General features: G+C 31.7%; 1 protein-coding gene and 1 pseudogene across 2 annotated transcripts; both read left to right on the forward strand.

The window, feature by feature from the left end:
- Nucleotides 1–9851: 9851 nt before the first annotated feature.
- LOC104741600 (putative 9-cis-epoxycarotenoid dioxygenase NCED5, chloroplastic pseudogene) lies at nt 9852–11960 on the forward strand (annotated as a pseudogene). Its single transcript, XR_015592234.1, has one exon. The product of XR_015592234.1 is annotated as a putative 9-cis-epoxycarotenoid dioxygenase NCED5, chloroplastic pseudogene (transcript).
- Nucleotides 11961–23353: 11393 nt separating this feature from the next.
- Nucleotides 23354–25153, forward strand: LOC104777037 (nudix hydrolase 25). Its single transcript, XM_010501224.2, has 6 exons — nt 23354–23562; nt 23988–24057; nt 24159–24209; nt 24446–24538; nt 24629–24723; nt 24808–25153. Exons 2-6 carry the CDS (start codon nt 23992–23994, stop codon nt 25028–25030), a joined length of 528 nt encoding a protein of 175 aa, XP_010499526.1. The 5' UTR covers nt 23354–23562; nt 23988–23991; the 3' UTR covers nt 25031–25153.
- Nucleotides 25154–25235: the final 82 nt, after the last annotated feature.

The following is a 25235-nucleotide window of genomic DNA, read 5'->3' on the forward strand; positions in this document are numbered from 1 at the left end:
ATATATACGTCTAAAACAAAGTTAAACACACCAGCACCTAAAGCGACAAACACGTACTTAAAACATTGTGAGAGATATGGTGGTTGTTTCATTTCCCTATCTTAGAGACGCCTTACATAGCCATATGGTGCGTTCAAGTAAAGATCCTGCATTCACAGTTTAAAAAAAAAAAGATCTCCATGAGATAGCCACAATACTTCCTACCTTTAGTCTATAGCCAAATCACAATACTTCCTAATACAGCTTCCGGCAATATGAAGTAGTTTAATTTAATATATCTGCTTGTATATTAAATAAATACTTCCTAGATTTTAAGGATGAAGAAGCTTGATTTAATATACAAGCAGATATTATTGTCGGATTTAAATTTCTATTTTGATCTATTTTTAGGAACGACATAAGTTTATTTTGAAGTTATTATGGTTTTTATTAAGGATGTTTTTGGTTAACTCTCATTCTCTATTCTAAAGTTTATTAATTGTATAAAGGAACGATGAGAGAAAAAGTTTACTGATTGTGCATATTTCACGTGTTCAAGAACATAAGCTAAATCTTTTAACTTTTAGTATTATGGTTTATTATTATTGGGCTTAGTTTTAATGGGTTTGATTAAAAAAAAGTTTAATATAATTATATATTTTACATCATGGGTTAAATCTTGAAAATCATTATTAAATATATATAGTTTTAATACTAAAATTAAAAAACTGTAAAATCTTATGAAATTATATATAAAATTTATATTTTTTTACATTTTTACATATTATTATTGATACCAACTTAATAAAAGAACATTAAAATATTATGAATATGTAAACTTATAAAAAGTTCAAAATACTATAGAACATGGTTATATGAGTTTTAAATAACATTAGTATAAATTTAAATGACATTACTAAAATACGGGTTAAATCCTCATTTTATTCTTTGGTCAACACTACAAAAATTTGACATATCAAATTAAGTTGATTTAACTAAGATTATGTAGAATAATTAAATCATTAGCAATATTGTGACTTAGTCAGATAATAACTTATAAATTACTTATTATTTTTCTAATAATTAACAATCCAAATATAATCTAACACTAAACTAAAAAAACTAAATATAACAAACAAATAAAAGCTAAAATTTTATATTTTAAATATAAAAAATTATCCCGCGGTGTACTGCAGGTTAAAATCTAGTTTTTATTTCTTTATTAAAGTTTCAAGTTAGATAACAATATCTTAATTCATCTGATTTTATTAACATTATGCGCAACAAAAGAAAATATTTTCAATCAAATGTTAGATATTCTGAAAATATTTTGAGGGTAACTAAAAACAACTAACGAATGAAAGGAATTTGAAAATATTAGAAATAAAGTACGGGTATACATCTAATAATGTAGATTTTATGATTAAAAAATGTAGATGTTATGATTTAAAGTCGTAAGACATTAATTATAATTTATAAAGATTCATGATTAGAAATCACATCATAGATAAAATGTAAGAATAATTTATAGATCATTTTAGTAAATATGGAGTCCAAGAAGACACTTATTACTAAATATATTAGTTTCAAATTTGCCAAGTTTTGATGTGGGACTTATTCTAATAGATTATACTAGTATTTTTGCAGCAACTTTTTGCTCAAAAATATTTTTTTGGAAAGATTTTTTTGTAGAAGACACTTATTACAAAATATTTTGTATTTTTGCTTATATTCATATTCAAACAATGTTAGTTAATTCTATCTACTATCCTTATAACCAAACAGAATTAAAATATTTTAAATATGTATATATTTAATATTCTATAATTAATATATATATTTAGAAGATTTATTTCATATTAAAAAAAATATTCTCTTATCGTCTTTTTTATTTTATTTTAAAATTTAAATATAGTGAATCGTCATATAATGCATAAAGTTAATAAAAATATATATTTTTTCCTGCATATTTGAATTTTTAAAGCGAACATATATTACTCAATTAGTATAAAAAGTGTGTGTTCAACATACATATATAGTAAATTTACCGTATATAGTAAATTATCGAATTTTAAGAAGTTTATAATTTATAACTGATATATCTAAATTTAATAAAAAGTTTAAAATTATGAATATTTAAACATATTAAATTTTCAAAATAACACAAACAAGTTATATTACATGACGGGTTATATGACATTACATGATTAAATTGATAATACGAAAAATAAAATATCATTAATATGATACTTCAATACGAGTTAAATCCTTATTTTACTATTTTAATAACACCAATATAAAATATCTCAAATCAAACTGATTTAATTAAGATTGTATTAAACAAAAATTGTTGTGCGGTATATACGATGGATTATATACTAAATCGCTAAAATTAACAAAAGATTACATTAGCAAAATCAGTATTAAAATAGTACATTAACAAAAAAATCAAATACGCGGGTGATAATGTAGTTACTAATTGAAATCTATGCCAGTTTAAACGAAATGATGTTTTTAAAAGATATGATTCATCAACTGTGTTATAATAGTTGATAAAGAACGTGGAACAGAATATTTGAGATGCGCTAATGAATCATGTGATCATCTCGTTATATGCTGTGGAGATTATTTTGGACAGGACATAATCTCATCTTCCGTCAAACTCGAAGATGTTCCTTTTTTTGTTTAGTCCATCGAACATATTATAGCCTTCTAACAAATGAATTGTATAATATATGAATATGAATACTATGACCATCTTGCTATTTTGCAGAGATATTTTTCCTGGACGAATCTTGTATGCAAGTAGGGTGGTACTTCACTTTCTTTAAAAGAAAAATAAAATAAAAAGAAGATACGACCAATAAATTTGACGATTATGACCATTGCTTGGTAGGTATTGGCCGTTGGTAGTTTTTCCGGTGAGTTCTTCACAACCATAGGATTCTCTCAATTATTTATAATGAACAAAAACAAATACTAGTATATTGGTTTTCAATATTTTTCTCCAAAACATTAAATGGTTGTAAATTTTCGATTACTCTCAATCATTCAGAATTTTTAAGTAATCAAGCAAATGGTCACGAAAAGATATGCATAAAGATCGTTCCATGTGCCAACAGTATCTAGTATCGGAATTTTCTTGAATAATGCATGTATATGTCGGATTCTTAAATATTTATGTAAATGATTTTGCCTCTTTAAAGTAGTAATAGATATAGATATGAGATCTTTCTAATGACAAGTTGTAATGATAAGTTGGTGAGTTTTAATTTATTGTACCAACTTATTAGTCTTTATAGCCGTATGTGCAGTCCATGTGGCTAACCGAATTATCCCTTATTTTGGTGTGTTTTGGTGCTCACCATGTGTTAATACTTGGTAATCAATCTAAGGTGTGTGTATAAACTATAAAGTATACATATATAACGGGAGTGTTCAACGCTACAAAACATTTCAAGTCAAATCGAATAAAAGGAGATATATAATAATCAAGTTGGAACTTAATACTTTAGACGTGGTTTTATTTTTTGTTGGGGAAAAAGGTACCGAAACTGAAAATATAAAAAAAACCTAAGCATAAACACTTTTTATTGGAGAGCTAAATTTGATTTAAAATCAAAGTTGCACTATTTATTATCTTTGGTTTCAAATGTTTACTATAACACCTCCATAAACCTGAAAAGGTATTTTGAGTCCATATGTACCTGATTAAAATCTTTGATGCTAGCTAGGTCAAATATAATGGATCAAGCAATAGCATGATTAAATCTTCTTAAAGACCTATAATCATCCAATCAAACCTTCAACATGTCAACTATGTAAGCTTATGTGAATTAAGGTTCTAAAATGCGCTCCTTACAAAAAAAGAAGACCCTGTATAAACAAAAGCGGCGGGGATAGACCAATAAAACTGGACCCGATGTTAACAATAAACGAAATTTCGTACGTGGAACAATTCTCTGATTAAGCTCAATACTTCCTTTTGCTACATAGATTGTTAGATATATCATATTGTGTTGTAAAATATTTAAATGTGTTATTCGCACGTATACTTGTATAACGTATGAAATCTACCCTAAAACATATTATCACATGCTATACTACAATGCAGTAGCCACAATAGCTTGTTGTGTATCTTATAGAAATTATCTGGGTGATTTCAGGGTTTAGATTGATGAGTAGTTGTAGAGATAAACTGTGAAACAGTTAGTAAGATTCGTTCATCACTACCGACAATGAGCTAAACGAACTAAGTTGAAATGGTGAAGCCAAACGAACTAAGTCGAAAAGACACCCACTATGAACAAAAAAAAGGTAGAGACGAAAAAAAGTCTATGTCATGAAGCACTACGAAATGAGTGGAAAGATGCCTTTAAAATCAAAAGTTTAGAGAAACATAGTACAATTTGTCTCCAAAAGATGAAGCCACTTGTTGGATGGTCATATTCACACCAGTGAGATTTCTTTTTACTTTGAAAGCAAATTTGGCCAATGAGATCTCTTGTGTTTTTACGAGTTGTCTGCCTATTTCTTTTATTTCCTCCTTTATTTTCTTTTGTAGTCAACATATAATTTTAAACTATGGTTGTTTAACTATATGTACCATCGAGCTTATACCATCACTGAACCCTAAATATAGAGAGTTTAAATAAACGTGAGTTTCCTTTGTTTCTAGTGGGCTAATCGATTTACTATAAAAATCATGAGAATTAATCCGAGTTTGATATTCGGATTCTCTCTTCTATATATCAAAAAGGTCATTCTGATTGTTCACTTCACTATATCATATACACAATCTTGTGATTGTTTTCTACTGAGAGACGAGTGAAAACAAGATGATATAGAATAAAATAGACCTAATGGAAAACACATTATATATTGAAACAAGTGTAAGAAAAACAATTCTCAAACTAAAACGAGATAGATATACTTGTAATTGGCGTTAAAGATTGAAATCACAAACAAAAAATTGAGAGACCATATATTCTTAAACATCATATTAATGGTTTACAATTTAGTTTTCACATTACTATATGGCATCAAATATACAGGACCGAACATTCCATACAATAGGACAAAAGATAGAGAACAAATCATCAGAGATACAAAATAACATTAATATAGAGTTAAAATATACTAGTATATTAAAAAAAAAAAGACAGTGCCATTATGCATACAAAAACGACTGATGGAAAATAACTTTTCAAAGTTGCTTTCAAGTCCACCTAAATTGGAGTGATTCAGACAGTGGCAGTATCCGGTGCAAAAGCAAATTTGAAAGCCTCTCTGATCACTGATATGATCTGTCACGTTGTTTACTCATCAAGAGGACAAACTTGTAAACAACTTGCATGCATATATCTATTATATATGGGTGAATGATTTTGGAATTGCTTCACTTGGTGTAGATAGAGTGGATGAATTTTCCATTAGTTCTATTGTTATCATTCTTGATTTATACTTTTGTATAATGGATTTCCTCTATTACATATTTCATAAAATTTTAAATTCACGGTTGATATAATCATTGTTATTTTTGAATATTGAGAAATGATAAATAGGTGCAGTCATTGCTAGGCGTACATAACCACAACTTAAATCTTACAGGTACGACCAACATTACTACAACCAAGTTTTACAACACGAAAAAATAATTATTGGTATACTGTATTATTAATAATATTTAAATCGATTTATGATTTGAAATATCTCTTTTATCATCTTACTAGAAAATGAAAAGAAAAGAAAAAAGAAAAAAAAAAAGACTCGTGATCTTTTTAGCATCCTGTCAAAATAAAGGGAACGAAATTATGGTTATTAAGCATCTAGTGAAGAATTTTATATTAGCTTGGATTCTGCCCATGTAACATGTTTTTTTGGTATTATACGTAGTGATTTGAAACCCGCATAATTATAATAAAAAAATTTAAGAAAATATTCAAGAAAATATTGGCTACACGAAAAACAAAGGGTTGTGAATGTGTATGTATAGCAAATGAAGATCGTACAAGTCTTCCTACTTTTACCAAATTTGAATAAAGTTAGGTTTGCATCTCAACTAAGAACCAACGGGACTTTTATTTAAGTACAAATTACCTCTTGCCAACCCTAAAATTGACCCTACACATGATTCTCAATTCTAATGTAATGTGCTGCGACAACAGCTTTTATATACATCTACTTGCACCACTACACATGCACTTGTACATATTTCTATGCATGTATCAATGTCCATTTAGTTGCATACTTCACCCTCTTGTCAGTTCATGATCAGATCGTGTAGCTTCATTAATGTGACAAAACATATCTGCATCTGCATGATAGGATATGATCATAAGTGACTCATGACTCAAGTGGACATGGTTGGCTCTTCCATGTTACGAATCAGGTCGAAATTGAAAGGTGAAGAGATATAAAGTAATATAAAAATGCCATGAGTAGATACACTTATTATCATATTTTTTTTTTTAAGTTGAAAATTCATAAAGTTTTACTCTATGTGATTTTGTGTATATACTTGTGTTCTTTACATGCATCAATTTCAATGCATGATATTATACAAGTTTTGCAGAGAAAGTAACAAGCATTATAATTTATAAGGTTTTAACCAAGAATTATTGCTTGTCTATATAACTAAAAGTTCTGAATTGAAGGTCATGCAAATTATGGTAAAACATATATTTTTACTATTTAAAAGCGTTCATTGGTTCATATCATTAGAAGAATTTATCGTGTGAAGACTAGAATAATATGTACTTTCAAAAGTGAAACGTTAATTATGTGGGATCGTTGGTAAACAATATATACCGTTCGTATTAATTTATAACATATATATATAGAGAGAATTTATAACATATATATATGGAGAGAAATTATAACATATGTATATGGAGAGAATGTGTTAGGCAATTGACCATGATCTTCGATGGGGTTTGTTAAACGTTTTACGATAGAACTTCTTCTCTAGATAGTTGTAGATTTGCTTACGTCTAGGAGAAGATTGCAAACAAAAACCAAAGGTGATATATGGTTATGGAGCTAATACATGTTACGTGAAATTGGTGACTAAGGAAACCCGTTTATATGGCTTCAGTTTTATACTGACTAAACTTATCGTCTAAAAATAGTTATTTACTTACCATGTTTGTAAACTTTTTTTCTTTGGTAACCATTTACACATACATATGTATATCTCATATTTTCTTAAAACATACATTATATATATAACTCTATATGAAATATTGTTTTATAGTTAAATTTGTGCATCATGTGATGTTTTTACTACTACCCTATGGAGAATGACACAATATTAGACATTCTCTTTTTAAAAATTTGATTCTAAAAATATAATCACATGAAAAAAGGATTTAAAAGAATCCCACTAATTAAATATCGTAATTCTAAAGTATAATTTTGAAAGACAAAAAAAAAACAGGGAGTAGGCAAGAAGGGAAAGGTAGGACAAGAGTGTTGATATACGACAGTAACATTAATCTCACAACCTATTCATCAGCACACCTCTATTGTCTCTCTACTCTACTCTTGTTATAAGTTTCCTCAACGTGCGAACAACATCATATATTCATATTACATGCCAAGACATAAATTATTTTGTAACCGAAAGAAAACACTAAAATATAAACGTCGAAATGGTTGCATATATAGTGTAAAAATTCAGTTACTATAAAAAAAAATTTCAGTTACTAATACAAACAGATATAAAAGAAATTACTCAACCACGCAGAGAAAACTTATGTTCTAAGTATATATAATTAGAAGATTCACCGAAACGACGTAAGAATAAACGCCGAAAGGCATACCTAGATAGATTGGTCTACACATAGAATAATCATTTGGACATTGCAATATATATACATAATTGGTTATGTTTAGTAACACATTGACAGAATTTGGGTATGTTTAGTAGAATATTAATATGCAACTGGGAATTAAGTTTAGAAAGGGTGACATCAGATTCATGCACCCATCTCTTTAATGACTTTTTGTCTTCAAACTTTTTCTCTGGTCTCATTCACATTTACAGTATATTGTTATATATATACATGGTTTCTAAAAAATACTAATTCACTTCGAATTATAGTTAAGCTAACGACACGTAACATTTACTTTGAGAAAGTGAGAGCGTCATTAACTCCATATACAGTAGTATATACTGTTGGCCTATTTTCCTGCAGTTGTTATTCAAGTATTCAACCAGAAAAATATGTCTTTGGGTTTGAAATTTAAGGAAGAAAAAAGGAAAAAATAAAATATAGAGACCCAAAGACCAAAATTAGTAGTCACGTAGAAATTTAGTCGAGTGGACCCAACCAAAATTGTAAGTCTTTTTTTGTATATCTTCTGCTACGGCCCACCTGCCCAACATAATATCACGTGGACCGACCAAAATAAAACTGTATTTATATTCTTAAAAACGATTTGCGGAAGATTCTTCGCATTGCTTTTTTCGTTCAGTGTAAATTTCCTAGCCGATGCATGCGACTCCGGTCGTAACCGTATGAGAAAAGGAGAATTGTTATCCGTTATTCGAGTAAGAGTTCAAATGCTTACAAAATACTCTCAATAAACGTATAATAATTCATCCACATATTGTTATTTATCAATCTATGTCTATATATACATATATGACTTTCCGATGAAAAATTTAACAAAGAATTGTTCCAGTAGAAGAAAGATGTTAGTATCGTTCGCTAACATGTAAAGTTGGTAGATATCTTCGATTTGTCTTCATATATTCAGCAAAACCAACTAGCTTCAAATCAAATCTTTTGACTACCTAGAGAAAGTTCAAGTATTAGTACATGTACATGCGTGTAATGTTCACGGTTTTCAGGTTTAAAATGTCAAACTGAGATTTTCAACACTTTTTTATTATTTACGACACCACTCCTATGTGACATTTCAGATTTATAGGATACTAGACATGCTATATTTTTTTTATATACCATGCTAGATATCATCTCTCTATTCAATCCATCATCTCAAGAAAGTGTGAAAAGGCTAAGGCTTTCAAATCAACCGAGTTCATATTTGGGATACTCACACCAAAAACTAAAGAGCTAGAGATATTGAACACCATTATATTCAATTAATGACACCAATCGATCTGCAGCTTATCGATTAAAATTAAAATTGCATATAGATTCCAATATATTGGTTAGTTCTATCTTATTATGACATTTTACGTATATACATGCATTTAAGCAGTTTGATTAATATATAAATTGTAAAGATGAAAACTAGACATTAAATTTAGAACAATCTTGTCCTGGTTAGATCAAAGAAACAATATCGTCTGTATTTTAAAGTCTAGACGATTTGAATCTTCACAAGTTCGCATGCAGGTGATAGTTTCGAGTATTCTGGAAGTTCTAACGCCCGAATCATCAAGGAATCAACATATCGTCTGTTGCGTGTCGATTTACTGTATGTTTTCATATGTTACATGTACTTTTTAATCTGTTTGTTACAAACGAAAAAGATATTACAATATTTTCAAGTGAAATAAGTAAAGAAAAAATATTTAATAGCTTTATGTAAAAGAAACGGACATCTTCAATAATGACGTAACCTCACGTGCATGGTCAAAGTGATAAGTTGAGAATCATTTCCCCGATAGTTTTATGTGGTTCTTACTGATAATTTACTAATTTGTTACGTATTACTTTGTAGACTAATTTCCTCGACTTTAAATTAAACTAAAAATAGTTTAGTACTTTCGGCATTGGCTTCGAGGAATAAAAATATTTATTATTAATCATGATTACTTTCCTTTGTTTATTATTATGTAAGTAAAAAAGAAACAAAGTATTAAAATACAAATATTTCTGAGTCCCAACCTCAAAGCAAAGTCTATATAAACTCAAACTCTCTCTCTCTCTCAAATTCTCAAAACCTCTCTCAATCTTGTTTATTTTTATAACTCTTTAAGCTCTCATGGCTTGTTCTTACGTATTAACACCAAACCCAACCAAACTCAATCTCTCCTTTGCACCGTCCGATCTCGACGCTCCTTCTCCGTCCTCCTCCGTTAGTTTCACCGACACTAAACATGGGCGCCGTAGTAAACTCTCGTCAACAAACTCATCAATCTCAGACAGTACTACAACTCTAGTAAATTTCCCGAACTACCCTTCTCCGAACCCCGTAATTCCCGAGAAGGACACTTCACGTTGGAACCCTCTCCAACGAGCCGCCTCCGCCGCTCTCGACTTCGCCGAAACCGCATTGCTGAAACGCGAACGTTCTAAACCTCTCCCTAAAACCATTGATCCTCGCCATCAGATCTCCGGTAACTACGCTCCGGTGCCGGAACAACCCGTTAAATCATCTCTCTCCGTTGACGGAAAAATCCCTGACTGCATTGACGGCGTTTATCTCCGTAACGGCGCTAATCCACTCTTCGAACCAGTTTCTGGTCATCACCTATTCGACGGTGACGGTATGGTTCACGCCGTTAAAATCATTAACGGAGAGGCGAGTTACTCGTGCCGGTTTACGGAAACCGAGAGATTGGTTCAGGAGAAACAAATCGGTTCGCCGATTTTTCCTAAAGCCATAGGTGAGCTTCACGGTCACTCCGGTATCGCGCGGCTGATGCTCTTTTACGCACGTGGTTTATTCGGTTTATTAAATCACAAAAACGGAACCGGAGTTGCTAACGCCGGTTTGGTTTACTTCCACGACCGGTTATTAGCTATGTCCGAAGATGATCTGCCTTACCAGGTTCGTATAACCGACAATGGCGATTTAGAAACGGTCGGAAGGTTCGATTTCGACGGTCAGTTAAACTCCGCCATGATCGCTCACCCTAAGATCGATCCGGAGACGAAGGAGCTGTTCGCGTTGAGCTACGACGTCGTTAAGAAACCGTATTTGAAATACTTCAGATTCTCGCCGGACGGTGAGAAATCGCCGGACGTTGAGATCCCACTCGCGAGTCCGACGATGATGCATGATTTTGCGATCACCGAGAATTTCGTAGTGATCCCTGACCAACAAGTTGTGTTTCAACTCTCCGATATGTTTCTCGGGAAATCTCCGGTTAAGTACGACGGAGAGAAAATTTCCCGGTTTGGGATTTTGCCGAGAAACGCTAAAGACGCGTCGGAGATGGTATGGGTTGAGTCGCCGGAGACTTTTTGTTTCCATCTTTGGAACGCTTGGGAGTCACCGGAGACAGACGAGGTTGTGGTGATAGGATCTTGTATGACTCCGGCGGATTCGATCTTTAACGAGTGCGATGAGCAGCTCGATAGTGTTTTGTCTGAGATCCGGTTAAATCTCAAAACCGGGAAATCAACGCGAATAACTATAATTCCCGGTTCGGATCAGATGAATTTAGAAGCTGGTATGGTAAACCGGAATCTTCTCGGAAGGAAAACCCGGTATGCCTACCTAGCGATAGCTGAACCGTGGCCTAGGGTGTCGGGTTTCGCTAAAGTTGATCTTTCTACCGGAGAAGTTAAAAACCACTTCTACGGCGGTAAAAAATTCGGTGGTGAACCTTTTTTCTTACCTAGAGGGTTAGAATCAGACGGAGAAGATGACGGTTATATTATGTCATTTGTTCACGACGAGGAGAGTTGGGTATCGGAGCTTCAAATTGTTAACGCCGTTACGATGGAGCTAGAAGCAACCGTTAAATTGCCGTCAAGAGTACCGTATGGTTTCCACGGCACGTTTGTGAATTCAGCTGATATGTTAAACCAGGCTTAGTATGAAGTAAACCGAAACCGGTTAGGGTTTGGTTTATTGTGCAGAGGCAGATTTTAGTTTTTAATTTATTTATTGAGAAGATATTTTTTTGTGAATTATTTTTTGGTTCGAAGCGGTGGGAGCCAGCTTGAAGCTTGTGTAAGTAGAAGTTTTGCTTGCTCAGCTGGTTTCTGTTGCATTTTTTTCTGGTGTACTAATATAAAATTGAAAATTTTGTTAATTACATTAATTAGTGACAATAATACTACTTCTCTTAGTTTTTATTGAACTACTATTCTTAAGGAACTACGACTAATCAACACATGTGTCATCAATACATTTATTCTTCTAATTGCATAAACCATTTGCACACATAATTAATGGTTTTGAAATTAGTATTCTGTGTTGTAAGGAAATATCATAACGACAAAGTCTAATGGAAAGGAAAGATACAAAATACTTTCAAAAGTGAGAGTGATTGGTGAACTGATAGTTACTTGGCATTAGGGTCCTTGTTGTCTCGTCGGAACTTACATAACTAGAGGAAAACTGTAAAAACAACCGTAGATCAAACGACTAATGAAATTTGTATTACGGTTGAAAATATTTTAAAATAATAATTTAATAAACATATTAGATTATATTTTTAGGGGTGATTTATTGGTGCTCGATCAAAATGTAACACGTGATGACATTATAATGACATCTATGAATTCGAGATAATTATAGGTCGTCGTATCGAAACGACTAAACCCAAGTCAGATTGCCCTAATCTGCAGATCGATAAACGGTTTGGGGGCCGCTATAAAACGATAGTTTACCACACACACACACCCAAAAAAAAAAAAAAAAAACAAGACGTCAAACTCATTGCTTTTGTACTGCATGCGACCAAACTCATAAAATTATCGATTTTTGTGAGTTTATGTCATGGTCTGATTCAGCTAAACCCAAGTCAGATTGCCCTAATCAGATTGCCCTAATCCCAAGTCAGATTGCCCTAATCTGCAGATCGATAAACGTTTTGGGGGCCGCTATAAAACGATAGTTTACCACACACACACACAAAAAAAAAAAAAAAACAAGACGTCAAACTCATTGCTTTTGTACTGCATGCGACCAAACTCATAAAATTATCGATTTTTGTGAGTTTATGTCATGGTCTGATTCAGCTAGGCATAAATATTATTTCGAACTACTACAAAATTTTACTTCGCCGCTATAGATTGCTGAAAATAGTTTATATTTTGATTTGCTTAAGGCTATGAATGGCAATAGATTTTTCATTGGTTTTTTTAGTTGTTAGATTTTTGCTTTTAGATTTTTTGGTTTTTGGTTTTTGCTGTATAGTTAAAAATTAATAAATCAAAAAGTCAAAAATAAAAACATTACGTTGAAAATAAAAGTTTTTCACAAAAATCTCAAATTATGGTTTTAGTTTCTCTTTTAAATTTGGAAAAACCCATTAAAAAACTAGTTTTCCTATTTTTTAAGGAATCCAATTTTTAAAAATCTTGAATGGTGTAACATCCGCGAACCAGAATTTGCATTTTTGGTCTGAGTGTCGATCGACATCATGGGTTTGTCGATCGACACCATCTTTTCCAATTTCGATTGGTTTGTTTTAATTGCTGTTTGGTTCGGTTTGGTTCAATTGGAAATCCCTAAACCAAGTATATAAGAGGAGAAGTGACGAATTAAGGGTTTGAGGTTGTTTTGTTTTGTCGCCGTTGAGAGAGAAAAATAGGGAAAAGGAGAGAAAGTGTTGGAGAGCCTTTGAGAGTGTTCTTGAGAGATTTTTGTCTTGTCGTTGGTGTTTTGGAGGGATCTGTGGCTGTGGAAGGGAGAGTTGTTATTGGGAACGAAGGAGAAGCTTCCTAAGGTGTTGGTTCCACCGTTTCTTATTCAAATCTTCCTGTAAAAGAGGTGAGTGTTTGACCATGGCTGATCTAAGCCTGAGATCTCTTGTGTTTGGTTGTTCCTTGTCTATTTGTGGTGTTTGCTTGCTTGGATTCCTTGTCTATTTGTGGTGTTTGCTTGCTTGGGTTTGTTGTTTTAGTGATTCCCATAGGTTCCTGAGGCGATTGGGAGAGTTTGAGACGGTTTCGTGGTGATTTGAAACGGAGGTTCGACGTTCGGATTTGTGCAGATCGTGTCTGCAGAGTCAGTGTCGATCGACACCAGTGTGGTGTCGGGCGACACCCTTTTGTGCTATCGTCGATCAACACCAATCTGGTGTCGGTCGACACCAGGTTGTGTTAGTGTCGATCGACACCACTTTTAACCGTTTGTGAGTTGCTTGTTTGATGTGTTGATTGTGTTTGTTGGTTCAACTTAACAATAGAATCTCAGTTGCTTGTGTGTATAGCACAATAGATGGGAGGATAGCCTCACTGTGTATTTTTAATAATACTCATGCATCTCAATATGTGTTTGTGGTGCAGGTAAAGGCAAAGTGTGATCGTGGAATCAGGGCGATGAGGAGGAGGATGTTCTAGAGGCTTGATTGATTGTGGTCTAGCCATTGTTAGATTGCTAGAATTGAGTTGATAGAACATTGTAGGATGTTGGAACTTGGTTATTTCTTTGTTAGTTTTGGAGTATTGTTTTGTTGGTTATTGGATTGTTAATGTTAGAATTTTTATTGGTTTATTGGAACTGTTTTGGTTATCCACTGTTGTTGATTGTTGCTAGATTGTTAGTGGATACGAAACCACTAGTAAAAAAAAAAAAAAAAAGAACGGTTGTTTCAAATGGTAAAAACAAAGATTTTCAAAAAATCAAAAAACCAAAATCGACTTAAAAAACGGCTGCTGCATCCTTCAATCTTTTTTTTTTTTGCATCTTATTACGTTCTTCGAAAAAAAAAAATCATTCAACGAGCCACCATCTATGGCACATATCAAGTCATGGATTCTTGCCATTAGTATTTTAAAAATTGAAGACACTATAATTTTTAAAAATATTACAAAATGAAGATACATGTCTCATTGACCCTCAAAACAAAAATCATTAATGAAAAGGCAGATTGTTGCAAAAATCACCATAAGTATAACGACTTGTCGAGTAAGGCAATCAAAATAGCTGTCTAAAAGCTCAATGCGGGGACAGTTTGTGCCGACCATTGTGTGAGTAAGGACCATAAATAACTCATTGGTCACCTTTTGATTAAAAGATGAACTTTCAATTGTCCCTGTCCAAACTGTGTTTTGTTTTTTCTTATAAACAAAACAATAAATTGTCCTCTTTGTAAGTACATCGTTACAAAACAAATGTGCTTTTGGAAGTAGGAACGGTTTCTTTTATTTTCGTCATTTTTTTTTTTTCGTTTTTGTAATAGCCTCAAATCACTCAATAGCAAAAAGTATTTACACTATATAGAAATAGAGATGGTGAACATTAAGAAAATCGATCGCAATATGATGTTTGTCCAAGTAAACAAACTAGATAATACCACGTTTTAGCATATTTATCCCTCGCTAGCATGAATTTTGCATAGTACGATAAATATGGCTCACCTCCCGTACTTATAAGAAAAAAGAAAGATAAATATCCCAATAGAGACCGAACCAAGTAAAAGTCTATTGACTGTCATGCTAGCGAGGGTAGCTTGAATTCTTTTCTATCGGATCTGTTTCAGCAAAAAATGTAATTAAGGAAGGATCTAAGGAAGCATTCTAAAATATCGGCTGTCAACTGGATGCTGTTTTAAGCTTTTTTTTTTTTTTTTTAAATCATTTTCCAAGAACAAAACGCCGTCCATGTGACATAAATTGTTATCTTCTTCTTTCTCTTAGGTTTTTTTTTCGACAAATTATTCATTATCCGATTCATTTGTAATAGTATAATTAAGAACAGAGAATCTTCCAAAAGACAGCGACAAATTTGGATGTGCCATAAATAATTATTTTTATTACAAATGCTTAGGAAATTTTGGTTGCCGAAAATGAATTAGAACTGAAAATTTGTAAATTAGATGATATGTAGTTTTATTATATAACTCGTAGAGCTTCTCTTGAACTACTTGACTTTCTTAATTTTTTTGGGGTCAAAACTCTTGAAACTACTTGATATATTTCTAAACGGAGAGAAAGTAGAAAATCAATTTTAATTGGATAAACTCGTGAAAGATGATGGGAGGGATGGTCACGAAAAAACAGTACCCTCGATTGATTAATTGAACCACTCATGCAAATGATGCAATAAAGATTTATTTTTTAGTGACGAACTTCATAGTTCATGACTTCATGGCGTATGCTTTTTCATACTGTGTAAAGTCCCGCTTTTACTGTTTAACTATGTGCCGAGTAAATTTCAATTAAACCACATGTTTGTCTTCGGATCGATGCTGGCATTTAGTCACCCAACCAACATTAAGTTCACAGTTAAACATAATATGGCTTGGAGATTATTTATGTTATAAACTTATCCCATCGAGTTTGTAATGTTTCCTTTTCAAATAACGTAGATGTAATTAAGAACATGATGATAGGATCATGATCCAATGAATGAAGAAGGCGATCCCACCTTTGCTTGGATTTGAGACATTGGAAATGTCTTTTCTTGCAAGATTCTTAGTCATGATGTTGTACGATAATGTTGAAGGAAAAAAAAAAATAACTCGACGGGTGGTCAATTAATTTTATTGTTGTGGTACCATACCATATAACCACTCAAGAAAGCTGTCTTCAAGTTTGTATACTAAATTGATTTACATAGTTACGAATGATCATCATGATATATTGATATAGATAACTCCTATATTTAACCTCCCAAAAGACGAGATAAGTCCTACAAACTTAAGATTAGGTGAAATAGATACTAAAATTTAGTTATGTACAAATTTTATAGTCACGTAGTATGAACAGTACTAAAATTTAGTATACCAACTTTGATTTGAAGCTCGTACTAATCTCAAAGTATCTATTACAATATATCTAGTTGGTTTTGCTGAACTGAATATATGAAGACAAATCGAAGATATCTAGCTACCAATTTTACATGCTAGTTACTGGAACAATTCTTTGTTAAATTTTATATCTAATTAGTTATGTACAATATATCTAATTAGTTATGTACAAATTTTATAGTCACGTAGTATGAACAGTGCTAAAAAAAGCCGCATTTACTCTGTACGCCAAAGATATCGGGAGATAAGTATAACACATGACGTCGAAGTGAAGACAGAGTCTGTTGTCTCGGACCAACATAGTCCATATTTAGTGGCAGATGTGTCTCTTTCTTTGACTCCTGTCTCGTTAACAATTTTATCGTAGTATATAATACTAGAATACTAAAAAGTCATAATAATGTTCTTTAACCCAAAAAAAAAAAGTCATAATGTTTTTAATTAGGGTCGTTGTGTTTGGATAAAAAAAGGTCACAACGGGAGTGTGTTTATATGTTGGTGGCGTCAGCTTCCTCCGTAATTTCATGGACTTGTGAAAATCACACACTCCCTCCTAAATTACAAATATTTTTGTTTTTTTTTACTTTTTGTATTACTCCCTCCTCAATATCATAATAAATGATGTTTTAGGATTTTAACATTAATATTTAAAAAAAATATTATTTCTATTTATAATAACATATTCTTATAATTATTAACCAATAGTAATCCATCAAACTTTTAAATTCTCATTTATTGATTTTTGAAATTTACAATTTTTAGCATTAATTGATTAAAATTTATATAAAATTAATCTTTATAATACAAGATAAAAGCATAGAAAATCATCTTTTATGATATAGAGAGAATAAAAGATAAATTTCGTAGGTTGACAAATAAAAAAGATAATAACAATAAACAAATTTAATTTCATAATGTTAACTTTGTAGTAGCATTTACGGTTACTTTGTCTTTTATTTATTTATTTATTTATTTATTTATAAAGATGACTAATATGTTATTTTAGTGACATTTCACGTAAATTTAGGGACGAGATGTATTAGAACCTTTTTTTTTGGTCGGAGATGTATTAGAATTTAAAAGTGATACTATACATGTAAAAAAATTCGCGAAAAAGCACTTATAGACAAATCAAATATTAAAATATTGTTCGATCAGTATAGTTAGAAGTTAAAACTGTAAAAATTAGTCGGCTATCATCATAATTCATAACTGAAAAATTCCGAGACCAATGGAAAATTAAGGTTAAAAGAGTTGATAGTTTTAAAACATAGCTATTATATTTGTCTTAATTTTTTTTTTTCGTCTTACGTGGAAAATGATGGAGCAAACACAATACATTGAGCAATGGAATGTCTCATGCATGCACTGCATATATACACAAGACTACATTCATCAATGAGCTCGTAAACAACAGTGAGATTGATCCTACATTATAATAAATATAAACACAACAGATTTAATACTTCGGCCTGTGGATGTAGCACGTGTCAGTGAACGTGGCAACAGCTTGTTCGACCTCAGGCTCCATAGGGTTCTTCTCTTTGTACCTGGACTAAAGAGGACTATAGGTCTATGTCTATGTAAACGACCCATATACTACTTTGCTTGACTCTTCGAGCTCCCATTGTGACTCTATAGCATTTAATTTAATAATTATAATACTTAATTAGTCGTTGAACGAAATCTTTGTCTCTATGTAAGTAGACGAGAGGACACGTGACACTGGAGAAATTTGCCACGAATCAAGAGGAGAAGCAGCAGATGAATCTAGACTTCCTGTGTCCTGGGAACTTGAGTTTCTCCTGAATCAACACGACACAAAAATGTATAAACTATTTACGGAGAGATAAAACGCACCAAACAAAAGCTAACAATGCAGTTATTAAATGTCTCAAACATCCAATGTAACACTGTGTTTCTCATTTCGGAATAATAACCATAAAATGTTCGCAATAAGGTTAGGAATTTGATCAACACCATATATAGTGCCATAATTAATTCTAGTATAAATTATTTACATACTATACTACAAATCCGGACCAGTATTGTTCTTTAGATCGAACTCCAAAAGTTAAAACATATCAATTCGATTCAGTAATTTAGGTGTTTTTTTTGTTGTGTAATTTAGTAGTTTGCACACATGATAAATGATTATTCCACAGTTTTTAGTTTTGTTAAAGTATCCAACAAATTTCGTAGGTCGACAGACTTCTAGACATACGTTGTTGACAGAGAATACTCATTTGTTTGTAAAGCAATATGTCAGAAAATATAACAACAAAAAATTAAAAATAAAGATACGAAAGATTTTGCGGTTTGGCCCTTGCGAAAAGGTCGGGCTGTAGAGCTATTACTGTCTTCTATGAACGAAGAAGAGACACACATTGACACATATAATACATTTTTAATATGAGCTAGGGTTTCATATATATGTACCAGCGATACGTGTACATTTTAAGGTCATACATATCAACAATCTTACTATTATATAATTTTACAAATCGAATACAAACTCATATATGTGACGCATGGGATGTGTTCTCGTGGCAGGGAAACTAAATGCGAGGTCTCAAACTTTATATAGCAACGTAACTTCATCTTTCTATATATTTATCATAAAATTTTAGATTTTTCTTCCGTTTTGTTATTAGAATTTATATTACACATTATTTCGTAATACATTACATAATTTTGTCAACCATAAGTAAAAATAACAGTAGCAATTATAAGAATTACTAAATTATTATTTATTATGTAACAACAAAGGGAGTATAAAAAATGTATATATATATATATATATATGTATATGGTGTTAAAGAAAAGTATGTCGACATGCATGTAAACTGAAATTGACCACAAACGTATGTTGATATACATCATGTATAATACATGTAAACCTGAATTGACCATCGATATATTATACTAATCTTTTGTGATCTTTTTCGTGTAGATAGATTATAGTCTTTAGTCAAACAGTCATTTGGCTAAAGATATCAGTTCAAACTTCAGAGATTACATGGTACACTAAAACTTCTAAATTAATATTTGATGAATTAATATTTATTAATAAAATTTTATTTTAAAATTATTCAGTATAAAAACTGATAAATGAAACAAAATAATAATTCTATAATCTATGTATAAATAAATATGTTTTTAATATTATATAAATTAATACTATATACAGTATATATACTATATACTGTATTTTTGTTAGATGATCCCTAGTTTTATTGTATAAATCAAATGTTAACTATAGTATTATCGGTTTTGTCAATAAAAAGAAAACTATAGCATTATCGGTAACTATGTCACTAAATCTAGTATTTTTCGAGTATATTAGGGGTTTTGAAAATATATGCAATCCTTCATTATTCCTTTCTCATTCGATTAAATTCAGGTATTTTCGATATGTTTGGTTAAAGATATTCAAACCGGATTTGTATCATCAGGTATTTTATTACTATCTAATTATCGGAACCAACCTGAACTCCAGACATTGCAAACGGAATACGATTCAAAATTCAAAAACACTCACTCGTGTAAGACTTAGCCAAACGCCTGACCTAGAACAAATGTTTTCTTTTGCAAAGCCAGTGACAAAGCTCAAAGTTTTTCCAAATTAAAAAGTCTTCCTAATTTGGATAAATCTATCTCACAAGTGAGACCTCCTTTTTACGTATACAAAACACGTATAAAACCAAAGTACTGCACATAAGAGACTTGGATACTTAACCTTTTTTAATTAGTCAATATTTTGTAGATCAGAAACTATATAAATAGTACATTACCGCACAATCTAGAGACGGACTAATTAATGTGGGAAATTAGTTTCCACGGCAGTTTGTATATCGAGGTAGTTTCAACTTTCAAGACGAGTGTTACACACCAATCCCATAAAGTGACTACTACAGTAATTAATTAGAAACCTCTCGCATATATATACTATGTCTGAATAATTTACCAAAATTCATGTCCCAAAAGTTATTTATTAGGTAGAATAGTTTAAGATTCATATCATTAAATGATAAAACTGAACAAGTTGAGTCACATATGACGGGCAAGAAGCAAAGTAACATTAACTTTGAAAGACTTAGGGAGGGAGGCATGTCCTTAATGCCAACATGTGATGTGTTTAATGGGCCTTTGGGGGCCCAATATCTTTAAAGCTGAATAAACATGTTCTCATCATGTCTCAAGATCATACCTCCAAACATTATCATTTCCAGTCGATGCTTCAACACTTTTTTGGTAGAGATGATAATTAAAAATTATATACCAACTTGCAGTGATTAAAATACCTTTAAATGGTGATGAATTTAAGATAATCATTTGTAATGGAATTAAATAAGTCAATCTTCAAATGATCAAACGAGAAAATAAAAATTTATAGCCTAATTTGTATGTAACATAAATCTTTTTGGCTCTTAACTCCAAAAGAAACTCTTTTCAGTGAAACAAAACAAAAACGAACCACTAACTTATATACAAAAAATGGATGGACCGTGATGAAATTTATAGTCTTGAATATCTTTTAATGGATATGTGCGAATTCACTGAAATGACTTGTGTTTGATAATCAGAATTGGAGTATGATAATAACTGACGTGTGCGGTATTTTATCCGAAATTTAATATATTGTTGTAGTGCGAACAGAAGAAATCAAGATTAAAGTATCAGATTTTCTTGTTAATGTTGAATTTTTGGCAAACCTAGTTTTAATTCTAGTTCGTATTTTACCTCAAGTGGTCGTATTATATATTCTTTATCCTTTTGGTCTCTCTCACAGTCTCACACCAATGATAGTTTTTTTTTTTTTTGGGGTTAAAAACACACACCAACGATAGTTAAAGCATCCACTTAAGATTGGATTCAACATGATTACCAGTTTACCACAAGTCCTTTTGGAGGAATAACGAATGGAAAGTTTGACACTAGAAGATGGTATTTATGAAAATTTGAAAATATGAAACATTCTTGAAAGAGTTCAAACTTTTTAGGAGTCTCATCAAAAGCTAGAGAAGCTGAAAGAGGGAAAGCAAAAGCTAAATTTGAAAGTGGAGAGTGTTCTAAAGGTAGGAAAGGGAAGCAAGTACAATTAAAAACAAAAAGAAACACTCGCCAACGCAGAAAGGATCCCAGAATAAGGTTTTATCCGATTGAGTATGAATCTCCATAAAAACCGAATAAAACTTCTAATCTTAGAGAAAGATCAGTCTCTGAGATATCACTTTTTGATTTAGGTTTTTTTGTTTGGCTTAGGTAAATAATTTTCACTTTTCAGATCAAGAAAGTAGATGTTTTTGATACACCTTTTGGTGTTATGGTCTGGTTAACAGATGATGAAAAAAGGTCACAGAAGAAATTCATGAAGACCTTTGACTGCAATCTTTTTGATGATAATGGGGGATAAGTAAGATACTTTCATATCTAAAGTTTATGATGTATACTTTAAGACCAAGTTCAATGATCTTCATTGAATATTTGGTCTTGTTGTGCATGATATGGAGTTGAGCTTATTCCCCATCATCCAATAGTTATAATATGACTGCTTTGTAATCTAAAATTGCTTTGTTTTCATGTTTATTGTAATAACTTTTGACTCACCAACATGATGGTTGTTGCTGTAGTTTGATATTCTATAAAACTTATTTTGGAATAATAATAAAAAACATTTTTGAAAATATTATTTTTTATTTTATTTTTACAATCAAATCCGATATATTAAATTATCGGTTTCGTTTATCTTCTTTTTTCAAACAATATTTTACAAATCGACTCTTAAAATTCAGTTGAAGTAATATTCACTTAAAAAAAATCAATAAACATATTTTTGACTGCTCGTGGAAAAAGTAGTAAGGTAACTTCAAGATACGTGTTCTTTTGTTTGATTACGATCAAATAAATCCGATAAAACAAAAGAAAAGAGATAAAGAGATGGTGGCAGCTTTCTTTATTCATTGATCCGTGATTGAGTGCAAAGACAAATTATAATAATAACTGTTTTTTGTCGTAAATAATAATGACAAAAAAATACAAAGTTAAAATAATGATTAAATTCACTATTAAGTCAACTCCAATGGCTTCCCCACCACCGCACGTTCGTCTCTCTGTCCACTCATTGACTCCATCCATCTCACCACCTTTTTCCTCTCTTATCGTACGCCTGTTTTTTCTTTCTTTTTACACATTTCGTGATGGTGTGCTAACTTACTTTACTTTCCACCTCATCTCATTAACGTGCGCCATCTTTTTTCATATCATTACCCTATAATTATTTTCCCAAATCATTCTTTCTTTTTGCCAACTTGCTAATGTAATTCTTTTTTTTTTGTGTGCTTGTCCTTATCACAAAGTGTCAATGACATCACACTTTTTTCCTCCCGTCAAATACAACTTTTCTAATAATTTTTTATAGCAAATACATATTTTCTAATTTAAAAATTAATATTTATTTCTCTTATCAAAAAAGTCAACTAAATTTTACATGAGAAGTTAACAAACTTAAACTGTATTTATTTTTTTGTCAACTAATTTGAAATTACAACCAGGGTCATATATAAAACAAAGAAAACTGTAAATTAAAACGTTTTATCATCAAAATTACACCAAAAACCAAAACTAATTTGACATTATGTTTATACACGTGGCAGCTGGATTTTGATGTTAAAATAAGTCGTCGGTGGGCCCGGCCCAATACAAACAGTTAGGATAAGATGCCAAATAGTCGGAGCTGATGATGAACGAAACGTCAGCGTTTTTAAGACCGAATCCAATTCTGTGTGTGTGTGTATATATATTAATGTAAAAAGATTATATACGTGTGGTTTTGTGTTTGAAAACACATACACACATGTTCTTCGTTGCTGCTTCGTTGGGTTAAAACACTTTTTTTGTTTCTCTTGCTTTTGCAAAAGTCAAAGCTACCAGAAAGAAAAAAAATAAACAAGGTTTGTTCCTTTGTTCGGTTTTTTTTTTCGTTCTTGTTTCTCAGATCTGTATGTTCTTGATTTGTTTCTATATATATATGAGTTTGTTTGCGTTTTGAATTACTGGAAATTTACCAACTCTGTTTATGTTTCTTGACTCTTTTCTCTCTTCACTTTAGTTTATGATTATTCTCTAGATTTGAAAACATTTTTTGATATTTTTGTCTCTATGTTTGATTAGTGACTAGATATTGAAACAGGCTTGTTTGTTTCTAGTATGTTTTCTTCGATCCAAGTTCAGCCAATAAAGATGATTTAGCAGAATTTGTCAAGATTTTGTGATCTGCTTATAAATAAACCAAAGAGTACTGTAGAAAACATAAACATCATGATGTAATAATTTTCCATGTTAGATGAAGTTATTAAGTGGTAAATTTTACTTTCAGCAAAATGGAGAATCTACCTCCTGGTTACCGTCCCAATGTTGGTGTTTGTCTAATCAACTCGGATAATCTGGTAAACATTTCATCATTTATTTAAGCTCCTCTGATTAATTACTTTTTTTTTTGTCACTTGTATTAGTAACTGAGTTGATTGACCATAATTATGATTCACAGATATTTGTAGCTTCGAGATTGAATGTTCCTGGAGCATGGCAGATGCCACAGGTGTGTGTTGCTCACTCTCTTTGAAATTTTTGTCCTTCGTCACTCTACAAAAACATTGTTGATGTTATACTTATGCTGCTTAGATTAAACGTAGATGATCAAGAATTTGATAAAGAATCTTGAAAATATGTTACTAGACCGACGAACTGAAACTGTTATCTCTGCTTTGTGGTTATGGTAAAACCTTGAGTATTCTGAGTTTTAAAAGGTCACTAAACCGAGTATATTAATTACAGGGAGGCATTGAAGATGGGGAGGATCCAATGTCAGCAGCCATGAGAGAGTTACAAGAAGAAACTGGGGTTGTTTCAGCTGAAATCGTCTCTGAGGTCACTTATTCAAACGCTTGATACAATGCTAGAACCAATATGAATCAGAGAATTTTTACAAATTTTTTTGTTCTTCAATGTCTTAAACAGGTCTCAAATTGGTTGACATATGATTTCCCACCTGCCGTAAAAGCAAAAGTTAACCGACTCTGGGGCGGTGAATGGCATGGTCAAGCTCAGAAATGGTTAGTCTTCGATACTGCCTAGTTTCTCCAAAGAAGAGAGAGAATATGGCTCATTGTTCTTAAAACTTAATGAATGCCACACAGGTTTTTAGTGAGACTGAGAAACGATGAGGACGAAAGAGAGATCAATCTAGCAAACAACGAAGCGGATTCAGAGTTTGCGGAGTGGAAATGGGCAAAACCGGAAGAAGTGGTAGAACAAGCAGTGGATTACAAAAGGCCAACCTACGAAGAAGTCATCAAGACTTTTGGTTCCTTCTTGAACGATACAGGAAGAGCTGCTAAATGTAAATCAGCCAAGTGGTAATATATATAAGAAACACAACATCAATGTTTGTCTTTTTATAATTTTTGTAAACGGTTGTTTTTATCTTTTTTTGGTGGGGTTCTTTTTAGTAGAACCCTTTTTGGAATGCAAAAGCTTTCTCTAGGGGTTTCTTTTACTTTTCATTCTTGTAAATTGGTTGGTTATTGGTACTAGAAGGTTTTGGTTTTATCTTTTTTTAACATGG

This window comes from Camelina sativa, chromosome 3 (assembly GCF_030686135.1).
Source record: "Camelina sativa cultivar CO46 ecotype springtype chromosome 3, ASM3068613v1".
Classification (NCBI taxonomy): Eukaryota; Viridiplantae; Streptophyta; class Magnoliopsida; order Brassicales; family Brassicaceae; genus Camelina; species Camelina sativa.

Bases quoted from the DNA above. Each gene is read 5' to 3' on its own strand.
- LOC104777037 (XM_010501224.2), top strand. From the start codon at position 23,992: ATGGAGAATCTACCTCCTGGTTACCGTCCCAATGTTGGTGTTTGTCTA. The intron at 24,058-24,158 runs GTAAACATTTCA...TATGATTCACAG, and splicing joins TAATCAACTCGGATAATCTG to ATATTTGTAGCTTCGAGATT. The intron at 24,210-24,445 runs GTGTGTGTTGCT...TATTAATTACAG, and splicing joins GAGCATGGCAGATGCCACAG to GGAGGCATTGAAGATGGGGA.